The 25,413-nt window shown below is 37.2% G+C and overlaps 1 protein-coding gene across 10 annotated transcripts in view; it reads left to right on the top strand.

Moving 5' to 3' along the window:
* The window catches only part of MBTD1 (mbt domain containing 1), a 46,358-nt gene that overhangs the window by 13,258 nt on the left and 7,687 nt on the right, over positions 1–25,413 (top strand). For 5 of the 10 annotated variants that reach the window (XM_084863477.1, XM_084863475.1, XM_084863476.1 and 2 more), the window contains 14 exons: positions 1,696–1,835; positions 3,131–3,245; positions 4,001–4,083; positions 12,091–12,208; positions 14,828–14,962; positions 15,236–15,324; positions 15,796–16,030; positions 16,632–16,687; positions 17,023–17,127; positions 18,183–18,330; positions 19,112–19,194; positions 19,681–19,915; positions 20,444–20,521; positions 25,023–25,214. In XM_084863477.1, the coding sequence (XP_084719603.1) occupies positions 1,696–1,835; positions 3,131–3,245; positions 4,001–4,083; positions 12,091–12,208; positions 14,828–14,962; positions 15,236–15,324; positions 15,796–16,030; positions 16,632–16,687; positions 17,023–17,127; positions 18,183–18,330; positions 19,112–19,194; positions 19,681–19,915; positions 20,444–20,521; positions 25,023–25,214 (1,812 nt within the window). Of the gene's footprint in view, positions 1–1,695; positions 1,836–2,584; positions 2,701–3,130; positions 3,246–4,000; positions 4,084–12,090; positions 12,209–14,827; positions 14,963–15,235; positions 15,325–15,795; positions 16,031–16,631; positions 16,688–17,022; positions 17,128–18,182; positions 18,331–19,111; positions 19,195–19,680; positions 19,916–20,443; positions 20,522–25,022; positions 25,215–25,413 lie in introns of those variants that run through there. The other 5 variants (XM_084863481.1, XM_084863473.1, XM_084863478.1 and 2 more) reach the window with 5 other exon arrangements.

Below are 25,413 nucleotides of genomic sequence, written 5' to 3'. Positions count from 1 at the left end.
GGCTGACGCTCTATCCACTGAGCCAAACCAGTTAGGGCTGCTTTTTACTTTTTTATATATGTATTTTTATTGATTCCAGAGATAGAGAAACATCAGTGATGAGAGAGAATCAATAATCAGCTGCCTCCTGCACACCCCCTACTGAGGATTGAGCCCAGAACCCAGGCATATGCCCTGATTAGAATCCATCTGTGACTTCCTGGTTTAATGGGTCGACACCCATTTTAAAGGTACACAGATAATTCTAATTTTTGTATGGTGACATAGTTTTTGCATGTCTCTGGCATGCTAAGTAACCCTAGTTGCTCTAGTCATTTCTCATTGTAGCACAGTGATTCTTCAATATCCTGCTCACTTGTTTTGGGGGATATTTTAGATTATGCAGTAATAGGGTAACAACTTGTCCAAAACCATCCTGGATTTAGAATTGAAAATATCTCAGGCAAATGGTTGGTCACACTGTGTGATTAGGGCAGAAGGCAGTTCTTTTCTCTCCCTTCTTTTCAAGACAGTATGTTTCCATTCATGCCAATAAAATTGCTTTAACATTTTTTAAAACTAATACTGAATTTACAAATAACTGAAACCCTTTGATCTGTACCACATAAAATAAACCAATTTAAACCGGTCATATGCTTTTGTGGTTGATCTTTTTTTTAAACCAAGATATAAGACTTTGAAACTCTTCAGTAACCTTTTACTTACTAAATTCAGTCAGCCATCTTGTGCCCTGCCTAAAGGCTCAGTTGGTTGGAGTGTCATCCCTTACCCCTAAAAGATTACGGGTTTGATTCCAGGTCAGGCACCTGCCTAGATTGTGGGTTCAATCCCCAGTCAGGGTGCTTACAGGAGGCAGCTGATCAATGTTTTTCTCTCTGCCTCTCCCTTTCTCTCCTCATCCATCCCTTCCTGTCTTCTCTCTCCCTTTCTCTCTCTCCTTTCTCTAAAATCATTTAAAAATAAACTTTAAAAAGGAAAAAAAAGAAAAAGTATGACAAATCCTCAACAACAAAAAAATGAAAAATATAAGCAATTCCACTCCTGGGTATGTTCCTGTTTATCTTTTTTGAACTTCAGTTCTTGTAAATCCTCCTTTCTGTTCTGCCTTTCACATTATTGTCCGTTAAGCTAATTTACAAAAGATGCACAATAGTGGGGTTTTGTTGCCCTTTATTAGTTAAATATAGAGCATATAGTTTGTCTTGTCTCTGAACAGGTCTTGAGAGAATTGTTCTTTTGCCCTTTGAATTTTTCCAAGAACTGGTTTTTTAGGTACCAATCTCTACAATTTTTTAAAGGCTTACAGTGTATTAATACTTTGTATTAATCCTCAGTTGTGTTACACCTTTCATCTTTTGTTTATAATCCTTTCAAACACTGCAGCTCGTAGATGAAAATGCCTGGCACCTGCTGAGCACTGAGGAAATAAATCTAACATATTTATTTGTGTCTTTTGATCCCTTTTAAAACCTCTCAGACCTTCGGTGCTCGTAGCCATGCCACCATATCCAATCTTTTCTCTAACTTTTGTCTCGACTTTTCTACCATTTGAATAGCAACAGATAGAATAAATTTTCTATCCTTGAGAAGGAAAATTTTAAAATGAAAACTTTTAGGTAATTGGAGAAATTATTAAACTGTTAGATTAAAATTGATTTTATACGTGATCAGGACACCAATCTTTTTGTTTATTAGCGACCTGTGAAATGTGTGGGATGGTTGGCGTGCGAGATGCTTTTTACTCTAAAACAAAGCGTTTCTGCAGTGTTTCATGTTCAAGAAGTTACTCATCTAATTCCAAGAAGGCAAGCATTTTGGCCAGACTTCAGGTAACGGTACAGAAACCTTCTTATTCTTTATATCCGTTATTTCTATGGCTTTCACTGTGTATCTGTCATTTGTGATTCACTGCACTCCACTCTGCTCCATTGGTCAGTTACCATTTTACACCCCACATTTTTAGGAAATGGGTCCGCTCCAATGTGTGTTCCATCTGTAGAATTGACAACTATTATACATAGACAAGGCATAGTATCCAGGATAAATGAATTGTATAAGTGGGTTTAAAAAAAAAAACCCTTTTTCTAAATAATTATAGATTTAATAAATACCTTTCTTTATGCAGAAATTGAAGACATTTTCCCTTGTTTTCTTTTGAGTTAACATTAAGATAGAATCTTTCAGTATTTGAGGGGATATGATTTCACTTTGGTTTTATTTTCCCATCTTTTTTGCTTTGTACTTTTGATAACAACCCATTTGATACCTTGCCCAAATGTATTTGGTTAATCCAACTAACCTTTTTGAAAAATGTTCATGATATAGAAGGAAAATCATATTTCTCTATATATCAGTATTTACAAAATAACTGAAGAGTTGACCATTTGTCTTAAGTTTTTACTGTTGTAGCATATAAACGTTTTAAAGGCATTGCACATCTGATTTTTTTAATATATTTTATTTTTGTGATCACATTCTTATTCTCCTTTAATTTAATATTGTGATCATTACATAGCACTGAAAGAATTACTTAAGTCCCCCAAATTAAGGAAATACATCACTTAGATGTATTTCTATATTTCAGAAAGACAGTGCCTAAAGATCCTGAGCATTGGTTCTGTACCCAAATGGATGGCAGTTTATCACACTGAATTTGGCCCATGATCATTTTGTCATTGATCTTTTTCGTTAGCGCTAAAGGTATATACCTCAGTCACTTACTCTTTAAACGTTAAATTATCTTTTCTTACCATATAAATAGCAATGCTTGGCAACCTGCATGAGTGAATAACCACTGGTTTTATCTAGTAAAAGAAAGAATCAAGTATCCACCACAGCCTGTATTTTAACATCTTGTGGGATGTAATTTTTTATTAACATATTAATTTGCATATTGCTATTTTTGTCTATGCCAGCTCTGCTACCCATGTTAGATATCTATAATACATTGTGCCAGAACTCCAGAATACATTTCTCATGTTAAAATTCCTTGTATGTTCCCTCTGCTTTAATAATTTTCTAAACCCTTGATGTTTACTTAAGCAGAATGAGTAGTATGCAATCAGATTAGTATTTGATGGGGCGGGGGGAGGTGAAAAGAATCCTATTTACTTAACTCTTCTTGTTTTAGGGTAAGCCTCCAACAAAGAAAGCAAAAGTTCTTCAGAAACAACCTTTAGTTGCTAAACTAGCCGCATATGCTCAGTATCAAGCTACCTTGCAAAATCAAGCAAAGACTAAAACAGGTAATGTGGGTGAATTTAATAAAGGTGAAATAATTTGATAGATTCATCTATGTAGTTTTGATTAATGACATTCTAAGTTGGTTTCTAGTAAACTAAGCTATTTCTATGCCCTATTAGCACATGACTGTTTTGATTTCAGTAAGTTATTCTAGAAGAGGATATTCTAGAAGGTCCCATACTTGTGACATCCTCTTTTATATTAATGGTTTTTATCCAGTTCGGTATTTTTTATGTTTCTCAGTGCTTTGGATGGTAGGGACAGGACATTCAGCAGGGATTGGGTAGAAGCGAGTCTTAAGAGGAAAGGACCATTTCTAATAGAATATTCTCTGGCCGAGAGGTAAATAGGGAGTAAAGTAATGAAAATCCTACTATTAGGTGGTAGATACTGGATAGACTTCACCCTCAGGTTCACCTAAGAATTGTGTGGGAATGAAAACAAAAGTAGCCATAGCCATGTTAGTTATGAACACCTGCTCAGCTGTTCTTTGCTTCTCATAACTGGAGAGCTTTTAATTCTCTTCCAGAGGAGTATATGTTGTATATAAAAAAATATTTAACTGCTATTTGTTTGCCAATGTGATTGATGCCAAAATTCATGCTCATCTAGAGAAGTTGTTTAATCTTTACAAAAAAACACACCTTTAAAGGTGATAAATTAATTTTATATCAGTTCACATTTTAAAATAATAGTCTTTTTAAAGATAAAAGACTTGAGAATTGTAATATATATAAATTTATTTTTATTTCAACAGTAATCTCTATGGAAGGTTTCAGCTGGGGTAACTACATCAATAGCAATAGCTTTATAGCAGCTCCAGTTACCTGCTTTAAACATGTGAGTATGGGATTTCTCACCTCAAATTGAAATGCTTATTTATTGCTAAATCTGGAGGTACAATAACACCTAAGCATCTTATCCTTAGATCTTTATTTTATACCTTGTAATGGAAATGTTTTTTTATTATACCTATCAATAGTTAAAAAATAACTTCTATAAATTTTATAAGTAAAGCCTTTGTATAAAGAAATTGCAATCTGAAATTATTTTATGCAAGGGAAAATACTAGTCTCATCCAATTTTATACAAAACCAGCAATATATTAACTTGCTGATTTTGTATAAAAAGTTATACAGTGGCAATGTCATGTGGTTCAACAATAGAAATCACCTATCATATATATTACTTAAATCTTTGTGATTTGACCTGATAATTCAGAAAAGAAAGGGTTTTTCTTTCAGTTTTATATTTGTCTACAAATGTAAAAGCACCAGAGCACAGAAGGAACCATTAGTAATACAGTATTGTGGGCTGACATATGTGGGATATATATCATGCATAACCTTTTCTTAGATTTTTTTTAGCAATTAGATTGTTACAAAGCATCAGGAATAATTCAGAGTTATGTATAAAATGTATCTGATGATAAGTTCTTTCCTTTTGATTCTATTTCTTTTTTATTCAAGAGCCTGTGATAAATTATCTGCAATTTTTCCCCTACAATGCTTTTGTAACCTGACTACAAGTTCAATTTATATGTAAAGGTTCTATCTGCTACTGACCATTTATAAAAAAGATAATTTGGAAAAATAATAAATGAAATTTTGTTTACACTTAACATTTCATTAAGTTAGGGCTATACTTTTAAATAATAGTACAAGTGTTAAGCCCTTAGTCCTGGTGGCATCGTAACTATCTGAACCAACTTAAGTGGAATCTTAGATACTTATCACAGTGGAAAGTAGGTGATTTATTTTACTGTAATGTTGATAGTGGTGTCACATTTGTGAGAGTTATTAAATACATGGCAACAGTGTTAAAGAGAATTATTAAACAAATCTTTAACTGTCCTCTTGGGAGAGTTCTTTCTGGTACTAAGAAGCTCAGAATTAGTTTGTTTTCAGTTGTAATAAGTCTTTCATCCCAGATTCCTGGAACACTTGTCTCTTGTCTCCTGAATAGCCTTTATTCTTTACTATCTTTATTTTAATACTGGTTTTTATGTTTCAATATCATAAGCCATGTCTAGCTATTTTATGTAAGTAGTCAAGGATATTTTTTAAATAGCATATCAAAGACCCAATTTCATGTTTTATTTCACATCCATATCTTTGAATAATAAAACTATATTAAAATTCTTTGCAAGAAAATCTTAATTATAATAATAAAATTGAATTTCTTTTCAACTTTGCTTTATGAAGATTAAAGTATTATCCCATATAATAAAAGGGTAATATGCAAATTGCCTGTTTGACCGGGGTTCTACCAGGGGTAGAGTTCGACCAGGGATGGGGCTGGCCTGCCAACCTCCTGCATCCCTTCCCCTAGGCCAGCCGAACCCCACCCATGCATGAATTCATGCACCAGGCCTCTAGTTATAGAAAATAGAACATCTAGTTTAAATCATGTTATCAGTAATGAATGCTGTGGCCCTAGCAGGTGTGGCTCAGTCGGTTGGAGCACCTTTCCCCATACACTAGAATGTGGTGAGTTTGATTCCTGTTCAGGGCACATGGCCAGGTTGCAGGTTCAATTCCCGGTTGGGGCACTTTGGGAGGCATCCAATCAATGTTTCTATCTATATCTGGGTTTCCCCCTTTACCCTCCCTCTCTCTAAAATCAATTTTCTTTTTTCCTAAAATCAATTTTAATAATAATAATAATAATACAGTAGAGACTCCTTTTGCATGCAGAGACAAGGCATCTGTCACCAAGTGCCTTTCCGCTCCACTCATCTTTCTTAACTGCCTTCTCCTTACCAAATAGGAAAAAACTTACATTGGTAATTCTAAATATGCATTAATACTAATGAGTTTGCCTTGTGGCTTAACAAGCATCTTCATCTGAAACCATTTGGTTTAGGAGGTCACACCTCATGCTGCACTTGATTTGGGGTGTTGTTTAGAGTTGACTCTTCATGGTTCTCCCCCTGAGATATGTTTCTTGGTCTCCAACGAGGGTTACTCGCTTTGGCTTTAGAAAACGTACTGTCGGGATCAGCTGGAAACGTGAGATCCGCCCTACACTGGTTCACCAGTAGGGCCTGCTTCCTCCAGATTCTAGATCCTCCTGGTCTTCAGCTTGAGCACAGGGTGGGAGCTTTCCCTGCTGGGGAATTCTTTATTCAAACATAATCCTTAAAAACATCCAATATGGCCCAAGCTGGTTTGGCTCAGTGGATAGAATATCAGTCTATGCACTGCAGGGGCCCAGGTTTGATTCCAGTCAAGGGCACATGCCCAGATTGATCCCCCACTAGGGAGCATGCAGGAGGCAGCTGATCAATGATTCTCTCTCCTTATTGATGTTTCTATCTCTCTCCCTTTCCCTTCCTCTTTCTCTAAAAAGAAATCAATAAAAATATACCTAAAAAACAACAACAATAACATCCAGTTTTTAATGTGGAAGCAGAGTTGTTCTGATTGAACCAGGAATTCGGGCGGAGGGTGGTGTGATAATTGCAATATTTATGCATAGTGGTTTTTACTCAATTACATCAGCATTTGATGTTTTTTATAATTTAGCAATGGAGATCAAACTCAGTTATCATTAAATATATCTACCTAAAAATCTGTATATTATGGTTGCCACATATCTGATATATCTTTTTCTAAGTGGTAGTGTTCAGTCTTTTTTTTAAGCATCAGCATTCCCCTTTTCCCTAATAAACATAGCTAGGATAAGAAAAAGCTGTTCTTAGTGTCTGAAAGGGGGGAAGTGTCAATTGGGGGGAAAAGAGACATGTAAAACTTTAGACAATAAAAAAAAATAGAGGGAATAAGGACACGTATGTAATACCTTAACAATAAAGAAAATTTTTTTTTAAAAAGAGGTGGGCTGGAATGGAATGGCCAGGGCCTTAGCCCTTGGCTCCCCCTTCCTCGTCAGTCCCTGAGGTTGGAAACCACTAAGTTAGACAATAGCACTTTTAATTCTAAGTCATGTGGCACAAAACTGTGAGTCAGCTTTAAAATCATTTAGTTCAGCCCTGCCCCAGTAACTCAGTTGGTTAGAGCATTGTCGCCATAAAGACTGCAGTCTTTTAGGTTGAAATGCTCCTATTTCCCATGATTTGCCTTATAAAACCAAGTAAAACGTTCCCTAAGTATTATAGCAGGGGGCAAAATTGGTCAATATCAAATGTACATGAACCACACGAAAGCTAAAATCCTCCTCCTTCAGTTATGTGTTTGTATGTTTCATATTTTTTTTTCTTTTTTTTTATTAAGTAATGTGTACATAACTTACCATTGCCACTCCCCCCTCCCATACATCCCCTCCCTCCCCAGAGTTTTGTGTCCATTGGTTGTACTTAGATGCATGTATACAAGTCCTTCGGTTGATCTCTTATCTCCCCCAGATCTCCCTCCCCTCCCCGCTGTAATTTGACAGTCTGCTTGTTGCTTTACTGTCTCTATATCTACAATATCTTTTGGTTCATCAGTTTATAATGTTCTTCATTATCCATAAGTGAGTGAGGTCATGTGGTATTTCTCTTTCAATTGACTGGCTGATTTCACTCAACATGGTGTGTTCTTGTTTTTTTATCCCTGGACTATATATTCTGGTGTCCTGTCCTTGTGATCACTAAAGCCAGAAATGCTGTCACCCTGCTTTTACCCCCTTGAAAATAGTTTTAGTTTTTTATATTTTTAAAAGGTCCTCTTTACATGTGTGCCATAACTTTAAAGCTGAGTTTATTATACTTTCTCATCCTGCCTCCACAAATAGTAGCTTGTATATATCTCATGGTATTTTCTAACCCTTTCTTTGCAGCATGTATCACAATTATATTTTAAAATTTTAAGAATAAAAGAAAAACCTTGATCACACATAGGCACTTACTCATTGAAAGCTGAAAATAAATATGACTTCGCATTCATTTTAACGATGTTAGAATCTCCACTCTGTCATCCTAGAAGGAAATAAAACTTAAATTAGCGTCTGGCTCTTAGTAGTGCCCCATCTGAGTTAGTTATTGTCTTGCCACAGTGATTCTCTCCAGGAAAGCAGTGAACTGTAATATAATAAAAATCACCAGTTTTAAAGAAAACCTAAGTAATCTAGATTATTTTCTTAAACAGTATTGGTTTAATATGTTTTTTTAGTCATGTACTGTTTTTATGTCTTTCAAATTAGTAACCACTGCTTTTCCTTTCTATGTGCACATGGCATTCTTTCGTTTGTAATCCTTTCACCCCAAACATCCTGTTTTCCTTTTGTACTTGCCTTGCAATTCCCATCTCCCAGCTGCCACCACCCCAAAAAATAGATTCTAGTATTAAAAGTGAATGGGAACGATTTTTTTTTTTCTGTTTCTGCTTCCTATTAATTCTAGCAAGTAGAGTATTTAGGAGTTTAATTTCTTCCTAGTTAATTTCCTATAATGTTTTCTCCCTTTTTAGCCAAGTATTTTATCTTTTTCTACTTGATGCACTTTAGTAATCATAGGCCTATTTGTCTTAAAATATTCTAATGACGACTTTTTCTGCATTTGCCATATCATCATTGGGGTTGATTTTTTTTATTTTTATTACTTATATGCAACTTCAAGGCTAACCTCTGCCCATTTAAATTCTGTTAATATTGAAGATTGTGTGCGATTATCAAAAGTTATAGGTTGGCCGGGTCCGCTTTGGCTCAATGGATAGAGCGTCGGCTTGGGGACTGAAGGGTCCCGGGTTCGATTCCGGTCAAGGGCATGTACCTTGGTTGCGGGCATATCCCCAGTAGGGGGTGTGCAAGAGGCAGCTGATCGATGACTCTCTCTCATCGATGTTTCTAACTCTGTATCTCTCTCCCTTCCTCTCTGTACAAAATCAATAAAATATATTTAAAAAAAAAAAAAAAAAAGTTATAGGTTGGACCTGACCAGTATGGCTCAATGGTTGGAGTGTCCGTCCCCAGACCGAATGGTTGCAGGTTCGATTCCTAGTCAAGGGCACATACCTCAGTTGCAGGTTCCCCAGCCTGGTAGAAGCGAGTGTAGGAGACAACCAATTGATGTGTCTCTTCACGTCAGTGTCTGTCTGTCTCTCTCTCTATCTTCCCCCCTCTCCTTCCCTCCCCTCTTCTCTCTCCTACTCTCTAGAGATCAATAGAAAAAATATCCTCAGGTGAGGATTAAAAAAAATTATAGGTTGGCAGCTGTATGGAAAGAAATCTGTATTTCTGTCGTGAATCTTCTTATGTGCAGTGAATCAGCCCTCTGAGCGTCTAAATACTAGCCACCCCGCTACTGGACTGTCTGGGATGCTCTTGAAGGGCAGAAAGGCTCCCCGTCGGTGACTTCTGCGGACAGTCAGGTGCAGGTTGTGCATTTGTGCGGGGGGCCTCGGCACTGGCCCGGCGTGCCCACAGGACCTGATGATAGCTTACCTTGCAGGGAAGGAGAGGCCTCCCAGATAGCCTCCCGAGCGAGCGGCCCGGAGCAGGAAGTGGTGACGCAGATCTTCCTGGTTTGGGAGGAGCCTGAGGTGGACCTCTCGCCCTGAGTCTGGAAGGTAAATTTGTTGTTACCTGTAAATTATGGTTCTGCTAGTTCATGCTATGCCAATCCAGACTTTCAGAGGTATCCCTCCTGCCAGCAAGAGAAGACAGATGACTTGGATGAAGATGGCTGTCAAGCCCTGGGTCATTTAGTCTTCCACACTTAAGAATATTCATTTTAAACAAAAGGGCAGATATATCTGTAAAATTACCTCATTTCAACACATCGAGCACATACTATGCAATGGCTGTAGTGCTCTTTTTTGTTGTTTTTTTCTTCTCTTTTTTCTTAGAGTAAACCATATGGATTGGTTTAAGAGGGTCTAGCAGAACCACAAACTTACAGGCAAGAACAAATGTCACTTTCTGCTACTTTCTCCTATACCAATCCAGACTGTAGGGACCAGAACATAACATCCCCTGCTAAAGTCAACATGAACTTTATTTTTTTAAGTGAGCATATTGGTACTTTGTTTTCTTTAATAAAATGTGACTGAAAGTTACTTTCTCCAAACAATTGTTAAGACTTTAAAAAAAAAAAAAAATCAGTGTGACATTGTCATATCTAGTGCAAAAAGGAGCCCTGTCTGCCAAATGTACTTAGCGATGTGCCAACATAAACCCCAACTGCTCAGCAATGCCATGCCTCTTCTCAGTGAGAAATAAGCCCATTCCATAAGATTTGGCAGCCAAACAAAGAAGGGTGAATGACTACCCTACTTTAATTCAATACGTGCATTTAACTACATCTGTCTACTCTAATTGGTCCATTCTCACAGAATTGAATACATGGTCTTTGTGTTAATTTATCTTAGCTTAATCTATGTTACCTATCTTCCTCCCAGCCTCTCCTTTTCTGATCATATCTGCTGGCAATAGGGATGGCCCTACAGTCTAGAGTGATATAGGGGGAGGTAGCAGAACCCGAAGAATCCAGTATTTCCATTTTTAAAAAAGCAGAAAGAGATTATCGTGATGGATGTATTATTTTTTGCACAGCTCAGGGAGGTAGTTACATGTATCCTTCCAGAGTCACACCTAGTTAAGATAGGCCACTGTCTTCAAGTCTGTTTGCTACTTCAAGCAATAGCCATAAATGGATTCTGTGTTTGGTGTCAGACTTATCCTAGCTCGGTATTATCTGACATTCTCTTCCTCTCCTTCAGAAGCTCCATAAAAAGTATTGAGAGGCTAGGGTTCGAGTACTGTTTTAGGCTAATCCTCTTGCTGGGTTAGCATTTGCCAATGTAAGGAAGGCTTTGCATGGAAAACATTGCCCAGTGTTCAAATTGGCTAGATCCTTTGACTCCTAGATTCTTTGTGTTTACTCATCTTTGAGCCTGGAAGCTATTTTGTCTTCTCCTGATTTGCTCGTATTATCAGGTCTTTAATAGTCTCACCTAATCATGATCAAGTTTCTGAATTATATTTCATGGAGCTGATATCAAAGGCCACAAAGACTGTTTGGTATGATCAGCATTTACATTCCTGAATTCACCATTGAATTTACCATTGAATATGCTCCAGATAATTGTAAATGGCCTCAAGTTATAAGGATTAAAATGTAGTAATGGAAATTGTAATTTAGAAACATGTGAGATTTTGGAAAATCCTTTCATGATAGTCAATTGATTGGTTTTTCTGAATCCTCATTTTAACCTTTTGGTCCGGAGGCTAGTGATTACCGGTTCTAACATTGAAAGTTTTCTCTTTGTTTATAGTAATTTCTGCATGATAAATTTAGAAATAACAAATTCTATAACAAGTTATTATGGTATGCATCTTCAAAAACTCTTCAACTCCTGCTTTAGATAACTGTACCCAGTGCTTTTGCCACATGTCTGTTTAACAGGCTATATTTCTGTTCTATGAATTTAACTAAGTAGAAAATATATTTAAATTTTGTTTCTCCTTTGTTATTGGAAACCACAGTGCTGATGGGAATTATTTTTCTTTCTGCTCTTTGGTGAGATCTTTTAAAATTAGAGATTAAGCTAAAGTGTATTCAGTACATATTAAAAATAATGAGTTTCTTAAGTCAACTTTATCCTGTGAAACCCCTCAAGTTGTGCTTCAGTTTTTACAAAAATTGCTGCTCAAGTCTTATATTAGGACAGTATTGAATTTTGATCGACATGGATCTATTCTAATATATGTGAATCCTCTTCATTCTGAGCTTGACCTTGTCACTGGATTTTTACAAATAGAATTCTGTGAATTTTTAAAGAAAAGTGAATGAATTAAATGGTATTTTTAGCTTAATACTTTTATTATTGATAGTAATGCTTAATTTTGAATGGTATGTTTTAGGTTTTATGTTAATAAGATGATAATTTAGTAATTTTTATATGACAGGCACCTATGGGGACCTGCTGGGGTGATATCTCAGAAAATGTGAGAGTAGAAGTTCCCAATACAGACTGCAGCCTACCTACCAAAGTCTTCTGGATTGCTGGAATTGTAAAATTAGCAGGTGAAAAGCACGCATCTTGTTCTAGAAAATGCCGATTATGTTTGTAACGTTTAAGGAAACATACTACTTGTAAATTTTGCAAATGTTGCCAGATAAATAAATATGGTAATAGGGCAGGGGTTGGCAAACTTTTTCTGTTAAAAGCCAGACAAGTATTTTCAGCCTCTTGGGCAAAACATTCTGTTACAACTATTCAGCTCTACCATTGAAAACAGCTGTAGCAATACACAAATGAATAGGCATGCCTGTGTGCCAGTAAAACGTCATAGCCACTGAAATTTGGGTTTTATGTAAATGTCACCTATTATGAAATACTATTCCTTGTTGTTTTTTCAATCATTAAAAATGTAATGGCAGACAATAAAACATCAGGCCAGCCCTAGCCAGTGTGGCTCAGTAGGTTGAGCATCATCCCATGCACCAAAATGTTGTGGATTTGATTTCAGGTCAGGGCATGTGCCCAGGTTGTAGACTCGATCTCCCGGTGATGGGTGTGCAGGAGGCAATGTTCTCCTCTCCTTGCTGTTTCTCTCTGTCCCTCTCCCTTCCTCTCTCTCTAAAAATCATTAAAAATATTTTTTAAAACAACAATAAAAATCAGACAGATCTGTGAACCATAATATAGTTTGCCAACCCTTGGAAGAGGAAAATACTTTGAAAAGTAACACACAATAGAGGTATTAAAAAAAAAAAAAAAAGTGACGAGTCACAACACCAAAAGTAAACTAGTATTGATAATTTCATGTATCTTGAATTCCTTTTTCTTCCTTTCCGCTACTTTTGTATCCCTGACCCATAAACCTTATTGCTCATGAAGTAAATGCATTAGGTATTTCCTCTGTTAGACACTGTAGGCAGGTGATGTGCATAAATGCAAGACTTATTTGTTTTGTTTTGTTTTTTGTTTTTTCTGTGAGCTTACATCTGCCAAACGTTAAAAAGTTTATGACAAGTGGTGTCACAGGGCACTGTAGCACGTTAGGGAGGGACAGGCACTCAGATAAGAAAAGTTACCCTGAGATTACTGGAAGAGGTGTCTTATCCTGCTCTTTCTAGTCCTATCTCCAGAACTTCTCCCCCAGTCATCGATGGACTGAACTTCCCTAAAAATGATCTTAATTCCATTTTTCCAAAGGTCTTTAATGCACAAATGAACAGGCATTTCTCTATTTTTGTTGCTCTTCTTCAGGACCTTCTAGCTTTTTGTCTTTAAAGGGTGTAGATGGTCTGCATTCACAGCCATTTGAGTTGCACCGTATGCCAGTGACCAAATCTTTTGTTGCTTCCCAATATAAGTGATCTGTTCCAAAGAAATTACTCTTCCTCTGCCCTCATACAGTGTGTTCTCTGTCATCTCTGTGCCTTTGCTTACTCTCACAATGTCCCATGCTTTGCACTTGGCATTTAACCAATTCATTTCCTACCTTTTCCTTGAAATGCTTCCCCTGCTTTATAAGCATTCTCTAAATGCTATTCTTACCCTCTATAACATAATATAAAACGGCCATATGTTGTTTCTGTCCCAGGTGTGTAAGTCAGCTGCATTACTATCCGAGAATTATTTCTGCCTTCCATCTCTGATTTTACATTTCTGTTTTATCTAATTGCCTCATATATCTTACTCTAAGCCACTTTAGTGATTTCTGAGAAGTGAGCCTGGTGTTAATCATGAACTAGAGCTCAGCAACAGTTAGCAAACTCATGAATTATTCTGTGACTTACTGTATTTTAAAACTAACAATATAATGCTATAAATTTTTATCTTAGATATTAACGTGTAAATGCTGGCTAAATGTAGCTCCTGGCCTGAAATACAAGTTTATTTGGCCTCTTTTATTCTACTAAACACCTTAAATTAAACTTTAACCTATTTTAACATAAGATTTTATTAAATTATAAGCAGGTTATATCTTATACTTTCTTTTATTTCTACAAAATACAGCTTCCTATTTGCTTAGTACATACAGTTTTTTAAGTGTTTTCACTGACTTTTATCTGTGTTTACTGAATTTCTTTACCTATCATTTTCAAGTCTTATTTCCAAATAAATAGGACAGAAAAATTTAGACTCTTGAAGTAGCTAAATCCCAATTACCCAAGAATAATTGGTTTCCTATTGAGCTGAGTAAAATAATGTCTTGAAATGTGTTTTATCTGTGTTTCTCTGACTTGAAAAGATTAACCATACACAATCATCTTTCTTTTATTTTCAAAACTACACATTCTAATAGAACTTTCCCAACTCTGTTTTCATGTGAATTTCTGCTTTAAAATTTAAGAAAGCATGGATAAAACTGAAATATATCCTAAGGAGGAAGCCATGCTCTGAGAACAGTAAAACTGATTGTGTTGAACAAATGGTTCTCAAAGTCTGATATGTACACCAGAGGCAGCAGCATCTCTGGGGACTTGTTAGAAATGCAGGTTCTCATCTCAGACTGACCCAAGTTCTGCTAAGTCAGAACCTCAGGGGTGGGGCCTAGCCACCTGTCTGTTCTCAACCCTGCAAGTGTTTCTGTTGCAGATGCACGCTAACGTTTTACAGGCATCCCCAGCAGCTAGATCCTGATTTATTTCACTTATTCTCTCCTTACGTGGTGATTAATTTGTCGGTTTCAGGTTACAATGCCCTTTTAAGATATGAAGGATTTGAAAACGACTCTGCTCTGGACTTCTGGTGCAATATCTGTAGTTCCGATATCCGTCCGGTTGGCTGGTGTGCAGCCAGTGGGAAGCCTCTTGTCCCTCCTAGAAGTACGTAGCTTACTTGTCCTTACTGCAATGTCAGTGCACATACTCAGATGCAGCTTCACTCACAGTAACATTAAGGTGATACAGAAATTAAAAGTGTATCTTTGGTTTTAATTAACTTAATTGCTGGCAAGACATACTTGTTTGTTTTTGTTGCTCTTCAGGGCCTTAATAGTCTAAATTGCAAGGAAATTTGTTGCTATTTTTTTAAAACAAATACTTTATGCAGCAATTCACTCTTTGCTGAAGTGTAACTGGTTATTTCTTTCGTTTCAGCTATTCATCATAAGTATACGAACTGGAAAGCTTTTCTAGTGAAACGACTTACTGGTGCCAAAACACTTCCTCCCGACTTCTCACAAAAGGTAAAGATGGGCCGGGACCGGTTTGGCTCAGTGGCTAGAGCGTCGGCTTGGGGACTGAAGGGTCCCGGGTTCGATTCCAGTCAAGGGCATGTACCTTGGTTGCGGGCACATCCCCAGTAGGGGGTGTGCAAGAGGCAGCTGATCGATGACTCTCTCTCATCGATGTTTCTAACTCTCTCTCTCTCTCCTTTCCACTCTGTACAAAATCAATAAAAATATATTTAAAAAAAAAAAAAAAAAGGTAAAGATGGGATCTGAGAAAGGGACTGAAGTGCCAAAAGATAGCTCTGCAAAAGGAGTCACTTTCAAGTTAATTTAGTGAGTCAGAGCTGGAGTAAATTTTAAGGAATTGTGTTAATTTAGTGAGCCAGAGCTGGAGTAAATATCATTATTTTTAATAGTGCAATAGTAAAATAATTTGTAGACTTCTGTCATGCATCCCAAAGAGTTATTGTCTGCTTTTGCTTCAAGGTTTCAGAAAGTATGCAGTATCCTTTCAAACCTTGCATGAGAGTAGAAGTGGTTGACAAGAGACACTTGTGTCGAACACGAGTGGCAGTGGTGGAGAGCGTGATCGGAGGACGGTTAAGACTAGTGTATGAAGACAGCGAAGATAAAACGGACGACTTCTGGTGCCATATGCACAGCCCCCTCATCCATCACGTCGGCTGGTCTCGAAGCATAGGCCATCGATTCAAAAGATCTGGTAAGCACCTGTCATGAGAACTCCTGCTGGCAATGTCAGAGAGGCTGAAGTCTGCTGCTTGGTTATTTTTCTCTACAGAATAGCATAGGTCAAAGATAGCATTCTCGTCTGGGCAGCTTATCCTACCTCAATCGAGAATCTTCACACAGAATATGTGTGTCCTAGCGAACTCCTTCTTCCACTAGTCCTCAATTAAAAAATAATGCATTTTTGGTCACAACTACATTTGTTTTCTTACATTTTTCTTATCCACCCCATTTGAAAGATCTCAATCTTTATCCTTTCCCTTTCCATTCAACTTTAATCAGAATAGCAGAATTACATGTGGTTAAACTTAATACTAAACACATTAAAACACACTTAAAGTTATAAATCTCTCATTAGGGGATTACCAGCATTCTAATTGGCTGAGTGTACTTAATGACACTTGTACTCTGCAGAGAGTAAGACTATTAAAGGTTATTAGTCATAAATGTAGAAGGCATATATTTTTGCCATGTTTTAGTGTATACAGACCTTGTGAGTTTGAAACCTTCAAAGAAACGTGGTTTTTGGTCTTCTCACAAATGCTGACAGATTAGTATGTAACTTTTCCTTGTAGATATTACAAAGAAACAGGATGGACATTTTGATACACCACCACATTTATTTGCTAAGGTAAGAAGTTTTTATAAGAACCCTCATTTGTAAATTATGTTTAAAAGAGGGTTGTGGGGTTTTTTTCCTAAAATTATGGAAATCACAATTACATATGTTCACTTAAAAGGATTAAAACCTTGTAATTCATAGGTGTCACAACTATTGATTATAATTATTTTTAAATTCTGTTTGTCTGAATTCTCTCTGTTCCCTAATGGAAGTTTGCATTAAAATATTAGGTAGGTAGGAGAAGGCATTTGGTATTTCCATCTGGTAAATCTTTTCAAATTGGTAACTTTCATTATTAAAAGGATAATATTTGTTACAGTGATGTGCTTTCATGTAATCTTTAGGTAAAAGAAGTGGACCAGACTGGGGAATGGTTCAAGGAAGGAATGAAATTGGAAGCTATAGACCCATTAAATCTTTCCACAATATGTGTGGCAACCATTAGAAAGGTAAGAGAAAGGGTTTTAAAATACAGGAATGCAATTATAAAGCTGTTTTCACAGTTACAGGAGAAGGAGGCCCCTAATAGAGCTCTTTTTGACATAAAGTGTGTGTGTGTATCTTCACTGGGGAGACAATACGGTTATGAGTATTTATAGTGACTGAATTCTCTTATCAGAGGTTCTCCTTTTGTATAGCTTGTTGAGATTGTCATCTTGATTCAGCTACCTTTATTTGTTGAAGTATATCCTAAATTAAAGGAAAAATATTTAAGTTACTTCCTGGTCAAAACTAGTCCAACAAGGCCAAGTTTATCTTCAGTTTCCAGTGTTAACTGTGCCTTTTCCTCCCTTTTGGTAGGCAGTACTTCCTTTTTTCCTTTTTTTTTTTATTTCTTTTTTCTTTTTCCTCTTTTCTGAAGCTGCTTTAAGAAAAGATTTAAGAGAGTGGTTCTCAGTTCTCAGGCCCAAGAATCCCCTGGGAAGCATTTTTTACTTTTAAGAATCTTTATGTCATCGATTTTCTTTTCTTTTAGTATGCCACTTAAACTTAAAGGGTCATTTTGTAATGGTGGTGTCTAACCCTAACTGGTTTGACTCTGTGGATAGAGCCTCGGCCCGCAGAATGAAGAGTTCTGGGTTCGATTTTGGTCAAGGGCATATATCTATGCAGGGGGCAGTTGATTGATGTTTCTCTCATTAATGTTTCTAACTCTTTTTTTTTTTTTTAATATATTTTATTGATTTTTTTTCAGAGAGGAAGAGAGAGGGATAGGGAGTTAGAAACATCAATGAGAGAGAATCATCGATCAGTTGCCTCTTGCACACCCCCCACTGGGGATGTGCCCGCAACCAAGGTACATGCCCTTGACTGGAATAGAACCTGGAACCTTTCAGTCTGCAGGCCGACGCTCTATTCACTGAGCCAAACTAGTTTTGGCTGTTTCTAACTCTTTATCCCTCTCTTTTCCTCTCTGTAAAAATCAATATGTGTTTTTTTTTGTTTTGTTTTTTTAAATAATGGTGTCTGATTTCAAATACTTGGAATTCTTTTCATTTAAAAGGTGCTGGCTGACGGATTCCTAATGATTGGGATCGATGGCTCAGAAGCAGCAGATGGATCTGACTGGTTCTGTTATCATGCAACCTCTCCTTCTATTTTCCCTGTTGGTTTCTGTGAAATTAACATGATTGAACTTACTCCACCTAGAGGTACTTCATCCTAATACACATACTGGGTTTTCATTCTTGCTTTCCTTTTATATGATATCTTCTTACAGCATTTAACACAGCCCTAGATGCTGTGTGAATATCAAATTGTTAGTATAGAATTTTTTTTGAGCATCCATATACTTTATAGTATGAATTTGTATTCTCAAGCCATGTTGAGATGGTGATTAAGCTCAATAGGTTATTGCATACATTTAACATTTTTTAGTAGGTACTTTCGTGTTGAGGGGGCAAGTTTTCATTTTTAGAGTCATGTGGCTTTTTAGAAGAAGGTAGAACTTTAAATAGCGCTCATGGCTTAACTAACAACTTCTCTGATTTTAATATCTAAGCCTATGGTTTTTCTCTTAAGGAGTCGGTGGTAGGAGCAGGGGGAGGGGGAGGAGAGCAAAACCAGATGTCTATAAAAAATAGTATTTGACCAGTGAGTTTTTTCTTTCTTGCAAAGAAAGAAAAATGTCGCTGGAAAGTGTTAAATGCTAGACTGTTCTAAGATTAGGGTTGAGAAAGCAGAAGTCTACAGTTCTGGTGGTGATAGAGGAAAGGAGAGGCACTTTTGCGTTAGGATAAGTGGTGTACCAGTGTCTACCTAGGAAAGGAGGAAAGTCTTATAACATGGAGGTGCTATTAGAGCCAACATATTAGAGCGTGAATTAAAAGTTTATCATATAAAAGCTGAGCGTGTGCTGAGTTACTTGTTACCTGCTTCTAGTATTATGCTAATTTTAAATGAACTGCTACTTAAACCAGTTGTGTCTTTCAGGTTACACTAAACTTCCTTTTAAATGGTTTGACTACCTCAGGGAAACTGGCTCCATTGCAGCACCAGTAAAACTATTTAATAAGGTAAATTTCAATGATGGCGTGATGATTATGTGGAATCGTACACACAAATGTACATCATTACTGATAAACTATCTTTGCTTTTATTAGAATTTCTTATTTAGTGGAGATTTATATACTTTATTTCTTTTATTTTTTTTGTTTTGTTTTGTTTTTTTTTCTTGCTTTTTTTTTAATTAGAGATTTATATTTTAAAAAATAGAGAGTAATAAAACAATGTAAATACTTCCTTTACCTAGGAAGTGAAGCTTGTTTCCAAACAGGGTTTTATTTTTTTAATCTGAGTAACATAAAAATGAATACATTGCCAAACTAGTTCTTAGATGCTTCACCTTCACACGCTTCAGTAACTACAGCATTATTTGGGGGTTTTTGGTTTAAGTCACATTATTCGGCTTATGTTGCTTCCTTCCTTTCCCTCTCGTATCGATAGTGGAGTTAACGCATTCATTTTCTTGCCGGTATTAATGTTCTGCTTCTCCGTGCCAGGATGTTCCAAATCACGGCTTTCGTGTCGGAATGAAGTTAGAAGCAGTCGATCTCATGGAGCCACGTTTAATATGTGTGGCCACAGTAACGCGAATCATTCATCGCCTCTTGAGGATACACTTTGATGGATGGGAAGAAGAGTATGACCAGTGGGTAGACTGTGAGTCTCCTGACCTCTATCCTGTAGGGTGGTGTCAATTAACTGGATATCAACTACAGCCTCCAGCATCACAGTGTAAGTTGGTTTACAGAAAGGGGTCCTTTTGTAAAAGTCGGCAGTTCTTCAGTGGACTGTCTCACAATGATCATCATACCTATGTCTGATTGGTTGCCAGGTAAGATCTGAAGACTCAAAAACAGTATCACAGAATTAGACCAAGTGTACCATGGCCATGCGAACTCAATAGTGAGTTTCCTGATAACTGTAGAAACAGGAGTAAGAGCACTTACCACGTTAAAGTAGGCCTATTTTAATGAATTTAAAATTATAAGCTAAGAATTTACTGGAATCTGGTAAGTGCTTATTGAATAGATAGTGGAATCTGTCTGGTATTGAGGTTTATGGTCTTATTGGAAGAAGCACCCTTATTTTCAAAGCATTGTGTAATTTTACATTGATAGAATTTTTTCTGAGCATCCATATACTTTATAATATGAATGTATGCCAAATATAACAGTTCTTGGTAAAGATGGTTCATATAAGTTGTACCTATGGTTAGTGGTAAGCAATTACCTTGTACCAATTTTCCCTTTTATCTTTCAGCGACAAGAGAAAGCCAATCAGGTTCATCAAAACAGAAGAAAAAGGCTAAGTCCCAGCAATACAAAGGACATAAGAAAAGTGGGTCACCAAATGGTGTTTATATACATTTCCTAAATTGTTAACAGATTGGGGTCACGGTATTTTTGCACAGAAAGTGATATCCCTTGTGAGAGCTGATGACTGTGCATTGTGTATTACGCTTAAAGGTGCAGTATGCCATAAAAGGCAAACATTCGCAATAATGAGAACCACATATTTTAATTGACAAGAAAAATGATTATAATATAACATATATGATAAAGAATAGAGACTACAAATAATTCTTGAAATAATATGTTAACCAACAGGAAATTAATTTTTTTAATAAACATTTTTATTTAAAAATTTTAAAAGCAGATGCTTGATGCTTATAATAGACTTGGAGCCTACTAAACCCGAAAGTCTTATAAACCAAAACTCTAGAACAGTACTTATAAGAAATTCAAGTGGATGGCTAACAAAGTCAAACTTAAGAAAAAAATTTAAAAATATGCTTTCTAGATTATATTTACCTTACAATGAATGGTTACTGGGGTTAATAGCCAAATTTATTGATAGCTCTGATTCTTTTAAAATCTTTTTTCTCCACCATAGAGAGCCACAGATTCTCTTCATGAAGATGGTCGTGGAGTTTTTCATTCTAAGATACAATTATTTTCATGTAAAGATATTTTTAAAAGTAAAAAGTACATTTGAAGGTTAAGGCTAAATCAGTTTTTTCCCAGCTGACTTGCCATAAGTTCAAATAAGTGCTAATCTGTCTCATTAGCAACGGGAAGACTGAAGAAGCATTAAAAAAATCAATATGCTTCCCAGGCATAGCTGTTGGCTTATAATTCTTCCTGTGGGAACTTGAAAACTCCTACCAACCGCTGCCCTGGCACCTTAGTGTGCTTCTAGCACAGAGCCTTCAGGCCTGTCTCTCGCCCTGTCTTTTGTATGGGAGGCATGCGTTTCCCATGGCCCAGAATTACTCTGCCTGCTAGCTGCTTGCCACGTTTGGTACTCAAACTGTAGAGAGCATTGCCAGACCAGGTGGCCAAAGTGATTCCCGTTTCTCTGGACATGAGGAGGAGAATTCACTGGGAACTGGCCGGGACCAGCTTTCTGTGCGGTCGACTAGCGCAGGCCTCTTAGCGGTCTTCTTCCTTTCTGCTGGGTGAGACTTGGAGATTTCAAATTCCTTTCCAAGACGTTGAATTTTAGAAATGTTTTTTTATTGCTCCATGGTTATATGACGATATTTTTCACACCTAGTTTGAGTATTGTAATATACAATTCATATGCTTCTCTCTAATGTGGCACTTGCAGGGTTTGTTTCTGGCTTATGGAGCTTAACCTGCTAGAAACATAGGGAGAATATGAAGTTAGTGAAGTGACATATCAGTACCCCAGTTTTTAGTGACATTTAACATTATCAGGTTGCTGGATTAGCTGGGAAAAAAGAATTGAGCTATAAATGTATGTGTTCTTTAACCTTTTAATTGCTCGTTATGACATGATCTCTAATGTCTTTTTCTATCTAAATGTGTTTAAATTGTCCTTTGGACACAGGAGGGAAGAACTATGGCCTCAGACTCTCTTGTTAGTAAACCTGTGGGGCCAGGTGTGTTTTGGAATTCAGAATATTTTGGATTTTAGAAAAGTATAGTGTGTGTAGTATACATTAATGTAACACCCATTGCAGACTCTGGAGCATTTTATGCAGCAAAATATATATAAATATTTACATTAAATGGGCCAAATAAAGATTATGAATAGTATCATCAAGTGAGATCTGATTTTGTTTCCAAAGTTTTAGAGAAACTTGGAATTTTCGAATTGAGGATAAGGAAATGTGCCATATGAATGAAGAAGAAGCAGTCTTCATTGTAAGGGAACTATTTGCTTCTTTTGTTTTTTTATATTAGTCAACAAATCATTTGTTAGAAGTTTTCCACACAAAACTTGACTTACCAAATAAGAAAGAATTTGGGGTCCAGGAACCTAAGTCACCCATTGCATTCAGATTTCTATCAATAGCAGAGAGGCCACAAAACCTTTCATTTGTTTGAACTTTGTCTACAGATGATTATATTCTGCTCTGTTGTTGTCACTCTGTGGTCTTTGTGTATCCAGTCATCCATCGATATATTGGTAGGTAGTGCTTGTGTCTTATAGGAATAGACAGTTGCTTGGCTTCGTTACTCCAGCTTGTTTTGCAGTGAGCTGTGTTCGCGCTGTAAGAGGGTAACTGGTAACCGGTGCTTTGGGAAGTAAGTCCTATTCTGCCAAGAGGGTCCCACAGACTGTTGTGTGCATGTGCTCCGTCCAGTCTGAAAGCCTTTTCCCCTCAAGGTTTAGTCATTCGAGAGCCAGGAAACCAGCACTGTTTCTGTCACCTTCAGGGGCTGGTAGAAGTGGTAGAGGTGGAGATTCTCCTTGCATTTTTACCTCTAGGTGTGTAGTGTATTAGGAGAAGTCTGAGTGATTGCTGTACGTGATTTCAGTTTGGCAGTTGAGGTGAATGTGTACTTTCTAATAGCTTAGGTTAGTTTCCAGATCATTTTACAGAGGAATATTGTCTGACTTAGATTTATCTTTTAGTCTTGATTTTGTGAAGCATAATTTCTGATTGCCCTTGCCTGGGTCATTTGTATACTCTGGAAGAAAACAGATACAGTTTATACTCACGAGTATATGTAAGTATTCTTTAGCTTTCAACCTGACTAATGCAGTATGCTTGGTTCAGTATTTGCAAAATTTAGAATATCTTATTTTTTAAAATTTTTGTATAAATTTTTGAAGGCAGCTTATGTTTCCTTATGAAACTATAACCAAAGGATTTTTTAAAAAGTTAGATTGCTTAAGGACTTACAGGCAATGCTTTAAATTTTAGAACTGCTCTTCAGAATAAGAAATACAAGTGTTTTCCAAAGAACTTGTATGCATATATGCATAACCCATGGACACAAAACAATAGGATGGTGAAGGCCTGGAGCTGGGGCCAGGGCGGGTTAGGAGGGGTTAATGTGGGTAGAAGGGAGAGCATATGTAATACTTTCAACAATAAAGATGTTTAAAAATGATAATTTTAAAAGGGCACTATTCAAGTAATCCCTTACTGGGGTGCTGTTCTCAGATTGTCTACAAGAGGGCACTATTTCAACTAATCCCTAACTATGGTGGTGGTCTCAAAATGTCCATAAGAGGGCGCCAAGAAATACACGTGTTTTCTAAAATTGCTTATTATAAACCAAAATTTAGAGGAGCACATATCAGTAAAACCCTACCATCCAGATAATATATTAAACTTTCTCTCTGAAGGTCAGTGTTTGGACATATATAGGCAGAGAAATGCTACCCTATGAAAACAACTGAAAAATTAGCAAGTTTTTATTGATTTTATTTTTTTTTAATATATTTTTTATTTATTTCAGAGAGGAAGGGAGAAGGGGGGGAGGGGGGAGAGACATCTATGATGAGAGAGAATCATTGATTGGCTGCCTCCTGCACACCCTCTACTGGGGATGGAGCCCACAACCTAGGCGTGTGCACTTGACCAGAATCAAACCCAGGACCCCTCAGTCTACAGGCCGAACCAGCTAGAGCAAGTTTTATTGATTTAGAGAGAGGGAGGGAGAGATAGAAACATTGATGAGAGAGAAACATTAACATCAATCAGCTGCCTCTTGAGCACCCCTTGCTGGGAATTGAGCCCCAAACCTGGCATGTTTCCTGACCAGTAATCAAACCTGTGACCTCCTGGTGTATGGGTCAACACACTCAACCACCGAGCCATGCTAGTTGGGCTTTTAAAACTTTGTTTATTGGGCCGAAACCAGTTTGGCTCAGTGGATAGAGCGTCGGCCTGCGGACTGAAGGGTCCCGGGTTCGATTCCGGGCAAGGGCATGTACCTTGGTTACGGGCACATCTGATCAATGATTCTCTCTCATCGATATTTCTGACTATCCCTTTCTCTTCCTCTCTGTGAAAAATCAATAAAATATATTTTAAAAAAACAAACTTTGTTTATTGGTTTTTAGAGAGGAAAGGAGAAAGAAACAAAACAATTTCTTGTTCCACTTATTATGCATTCATTGGTTGATTCCTGTATATGCCCTACTGGGGATCAAACCCGCAAACTTGGTGTATTGGGACTACGACACTAACCAACTGAGCTACTCAGCCAGGCTAAACCCCCTCTCTCTCTTGCATAGAATTTTCAACTCCTCTCAAGCTAAAATATTTGTGAAGGAAATTAGCCAGCAATTCTCCTTGCTAGTAATGCTCTCTCTAGTTCGTTTTGCTTTATTCTATGTTAAATTTTTTTGAGAGTCAAGAACCAGGATCACCAGACTCTCAAAGTCTAGAAATAACCTCCCCATTACCTAACCCCAACACACACACACCCTCCTCTTGTTTTTAGAAATACAAATCTTGCATAGTTGGTTCTCTTTTCAGAGTATCCTATGCAGCAGGACTTTTCCTAGTTATATAACGCACTTTTCTTGCCAGGCGTGTAAGTAAAAGCTTACTTTAGTTTGACTTGATATTTAGAGAGGAAGATGCCAATTGGGAAGAAGCCTGTCAGTTTGTCGAGCCTGCCCATGACAGGCGGGGTGCGGAGGAGCTTCTCTGGGGACGAAGAGTTGACTCCTCCTCCATATCGAACCCTTCCAGCACAGACAGCCCTGGAGGCCTTCCCACCTCCCAGCACTAGCCGAGAGTTCAGTCCCAGCCTCAAAACAGGTAACAAGTGGCGTCAGCACCTCAGGTACTGCAGAGGGTCACGTCTGGGCAGGGTGGTGGGAGACAGGGTCTGGCGTGACAGGTGCGGACTCATTAAACTTTCCATTTCTTTCAACTGAAACTTCATTTTCACTAGTCCTCCTCAACAGTCACTTACTTCACTCTTAGTGAGAGGTGAATCATCAGGGAAGGAAGGTTT

This window comes from Pipistrellus hanaki, assembly GCF_964339955.1.
Source record: "Pipistrellus hanaki genome assembly, chromosome: 16".
NCBI classification, from domain to species: domain Eukaryota; kingdom Metazoa; phylum Chordata; class Mammalia; order Chiroptera; family Vespertilionidae; genus Pipistrellus; species Pipistrellus hanaki.
Note: the sequence above shows the minus strand (reverse complement) of the source record. Positions and strands in the feature narration are given on the sequence as shown.